Source organism: Salvia hispanica, chromosome 2, assembly GCF_023119035.1.
Source record: "Salvia hispanica cultivar TCC Black 2014 chromosome 2, UniMelb_Shisp_WGS_1.0, whole genome shotgun sequence".
Classification (NCBI taxonomy): domain Eukaryota; kingdom Viridiplantae; phylum Streptophyta; class Magnoliopsida; order Lamiales; family Lamiaceae; genus Salvia; species Salvia hispanica.
The window spans coordinates 30,045,958-30,049,651 of record NC_062966.1 but is presented as its reverse complement, the minus strand read 5'-3'; the positions used below and the strand labels follow the sequence as shown (position 1 = coordinate 30,049,651).

The 3,694-nt window shown below is 41.4% G+C and overlaps 1 protein-coding gene across 2 annotated transcripts; it reads left to right on the top strand.

Annotated features, from left to right (window-relative positions):
- Positions 1 to 669: 669 nt before the first annotated feature.
- LOC125204372 lies at positions 670 to 2,453 on the top strand. 2 transcript variants are annotated; one of them, XM_048103023.1, is made up of 3 exons: positions 670 to 1,797; positions 1,946 to 2,027; positions 2,213 to 2,453. In XM_048103023.1, the coding sequence occupies exons 1-2, from the start codon at positions 1,009 to 1,011 to the stop codon at positions 2,015 to 2,017; spliced, it is 861 nt and encodes a 286-aa protein (XP_047958980.1). In that variant the 5' UTR covers positions 670 to 1,008; the 3' UTR covers positions 2,018 to 2,027; positions 2,213 to 2,453. The 2 variants fall into 2 exon arrangements, with proteins under 2 accessions (XP_047958980.1, XP_047958979.1); XM_048103022.1 differs by having other exon boundaries at positions 674 to 1,797; positions 2,114 to 2,453.
- The last annotated feature ends 1,241 nt before the right edge of the window (positions 2,454 to 3,694 follow it).

Here is a 3,694-nt window from a genome sequence, read left to right as displayed (position 1 = left end):
TTTATCATTTTTACAAAAAAGAGGGCAAAAAAATCAATGGGACTGCTAAAGCGGGACGGAGGGAGTATTATGAAAATAAATCAAATGATTAAGAATGACAAATACATAAAGAAAATTAAATTATCAACCCTAGTAGATTTTGGGTTTATTATTAATTTGAAAAGTAATAGTTTGATGATTTTCTAAATATTAAAATTACAGCTTCAAAATTCTTGCATTTTATTAGAAAAATTACAAAAAAATGCAATGATTTACATGACAACGAAAAAAAAGGCCAAAAATTTGTAGGAATACAATCAAATTAATAAGGATGGCTATTGGCTTCATAAAGAGCATTTGATATTTGATCTCTGAATTAATTTTCGTCTTTATACTTCCACCTAGTTTGTAAAAGCAAACTATATTCAATTTCATAATTACACAAATTAAGAGGTTGTTATGATCGAAAATTATATATGCCCTTCGAATTTAACACGCAAGATATGGATTGCTCTATAATTCGGATATATCTTGAATAATGAAATATTAGAAAAGAAGTAACCTTTTTTTAATCGTTATCAATCCGGAATAAATTTAATATTTATTTCTAAAAGAATCACATATAATATTCATGAATTGTAAAACAAGTTGACCCATAAACATAACCTAAATTGGAAAGGGAAGAAGCGCAGGAGATCATGCTAAAGTCGTGTTGGGGAGAAAAGGGATAGCCGCGCACCCAAACCATAGAGCGGAACTCAAAATGATTAAAGTTGAACGTTACGCGAGGCTCGGATGGTGGTGAATTGACGAAAGTAGCCTTCCACCTCCGTATATAAAAGTGGTTGCTTCCCCTTCCCGGCGATTTTCCCATAATTTCCTCACACCGCAAAATAGGAGATTGGGAGAGAAAACAAGAAAACGTATATAAGTATAGAAGCGAACAAACAAACCCTTGTTTGCTGAGAAATCAATCGAATTGAAGCTTGGGGATTCCCCGGAGTGTGTGTATTTCGTGAAGAAATCTTCATGGCTATGGGGACGGAACGATCCAAGGCGTTGCACAATTTCACGATGCCGTGCGGTCTGCGCTGGGGAAATCACAGGATCCTCCGCTGCATGAGGGTCAACTCCGACGGCCAGACCTCCCCGCTCCGCCGCCACGCCGCCGGATCCTCCGATCACCCAATCCAGCAGCGCCGCACCACCAGGGAGCGGGACCAGGACGGATTCGCGCACCCCTCCTACGGCGCCCGGAGATTCTCCGACGACGCCGGTGACGGAATTGCTGCGATCAGGGAGAAAGTGATGCTCGATCTCCAGACGGCGGCGGATAAGATGAAGGATGCGATTTTCAAGGACGGCCTCGAGGAAGGGGAGGTCTCCGCCTCTCTGCCGCCCCCGCCCCCTCCTCCTCCGCCGCCGCCGCTGCCGGCCGAGGGCGAGGGTTACTGCCCCTGGAATTTGAGGACGCGGCGAGCTGCGAGCAGGACGGCCGCGCTGGGGAGAAGCGGTGGTGGCTCATCCTCCGGCGGCGGGAGCGATGGCGGCGGCGGGAAGAGTTTCCGGTTGGATTTGCCGCGGGCGGCGGGATCTTCTCAGATTCGGGCGGCGGCGGGGTCGGGGCAGAAATCGCCGATGCATAGGAGTGACGGCGGCGGCCCGTCGGCGGCGAGCGGTGGGAAGAAGAGAGAGCGGGAGAAGTTCTCGGTGGCGCTATCGAAGAGGGAAATCGAGGAGGATTTCTACGCGATGGTAGGGCACCGGCCGCCGCGTAGACCGAAGAAGAGAGCTCGGATCGTTCAGAAACAAATGGATGTAAGCATCCTCCAATTTTTCAAATTCCGAATTGAACAAACTTCTTCTTCGCCTGATTTGTGTTTCATTGATCCTCTAAATTACGTGCATCACTGTTCCATTGATTGATCCAATTCTAACGAATTATTGAATTATTGAATTTGGGCAGACCTTATTTCCTGGATTGTGGCTCACCGAAGTTACACCAGATATGTATAAGGTTACTGAAGCTGCTCCATGATACTAAAGAGGTAAAATTGAAATCCTTTGCTTTCAATTGCAAGGTTATGTTGTTTGAAGTCCAGTTCTAGAGTCTGATTCATTGCTCAATTTGCAGTTTTCAATGGAGATAGGATTGTTCTTGCTCGTTACTCTGCTAAAACATGGTTGATTGTGCTAATATAGAGGCCTATTACACCAGCATTGTGAATTTCAGGTTCACGCCAAGTGCTGCATTCATTCCTCTTGGTGTTGAAGGGAAAGGTTTAGCTTCTTTGGGGATTCTGATTTTTGTTTCTTTCACTGATTATAATTGTTCATATATATGTTTCTTTTTTTCTTGGAATAAAGTTCACATAGTGGAAAAGTTGGTGAGGAGTTTTTTCTCTCTAGTTTCTCTTATTTGAACACTTATCCTTTATGATATATCCAATCTCAAAATTCTCGTTTTTAACAAATTGCAAGCCTTCCTTAGTGTCTTTTCCCTATTGATTGGACCCCCATTGTTGACGCATTTGGTGCTTTATGATATACTTAGTGATGATAGCCTGTGATTTATGCACATAGTTGCTCAGTTCGTATCAAATTTCTGAGAAATTTGATTGTTTGTTCCTGTTACATGTTAAGTAGTACTTGTTAGTTTGTGGGATATTTATGGATGTTAATTTGTGCTTGTCATTGGCATTTCTCATCAGAGATGGGAACTAGAACTCCTTTAGGCTTCAATTTCTTAGCAATGCCCATTAAATTCGACTGATGGAGAAGCCTCAAGCTTGTTCTTTTCTTTGTTTCCGCATAAACCCATCCTGATGAAACAGAGTTGAATTAGGCTGATTGACTGAAACTATTCATTCAAGTATTCAACTGTCTTTCCCAGCTACATATTTTGTGCGTTTGTATTGTCGATTTGGTCATCACCAGTGAAAGCTTCATCTCGGAACAGAAACATTTGCTGATAAGTTAGAGATGGACTTTCTGGTTCTTGAGAGTGAGTTTTCTTGATACTTCATATCTCTGTTTCTCCCATTTCCTTCCATCTTCAGGCTTCTGTCAAATAATAGCATTTTCCACTTTGATCCTAAGCCCTGCTTATGTTTCTTGGTGCATCCGTTGCCTAATTTTGCCTCTTCATTGATCTGTTTCTGCACCATTAGTAGATTTCAGATATCATGTTCTGAAATTAAAGCCCGCAAGGCAGAAGGAGGTACGTCGTTGCGACATGGCAGACCGTTGTAGGTGTTTTGCGTAACTTAAAAACATTCCCTCACACTGATTCTTAATTTGATGATCTTTTCGTATAAGATCACTATTCTGAATATTGAAATTTTGGGGTATAAATTTGTCTGTGTACTTTGGTTCCCGCCTTCCCTAGATTTGTTACTAATTATAAATTCGGATGCATCTTGAGTTGATGTGGTTGGATGTGATTTGTTTAACTTTAAAAGGAAAAGAAAAATATTTGGACTGGTAAAAATAAAATCAAGTCTAATTGGTTCGTACTTTTAAACCTAAAAAAACTTATGTGTCAATGTGAAAGAGGTGTTTTTAGTTGATAGTCTACATATGCTAGGAGTATTTATTTTGACTACTGGGAAGCAGTCATGCATTCCACCACTATGTCTATTAAGAGGTGCGCATTATTTTTTGCGTTTATTAGGCTAATCTTGATTCCCAAATTAATTATGTCACCTAATTTTGC

Bases quoted from the DNA above. Each gene is read 5' to 3' on its own strand.
- LOC125204372 (XM_048103023.1), top strand. From the start codon at position 1,009: ATGGCTATGGGGACGGAACGATCCAAGGCGTTGCACAATTTCACGATG. The intron at 1,798-1,945 runs GTAAGCATCCTC...GAATTTGGGCAG, and splicing joins TCGTTCAGAAACAAATGGAT to ACCTTATTTCCTGGATTGTG.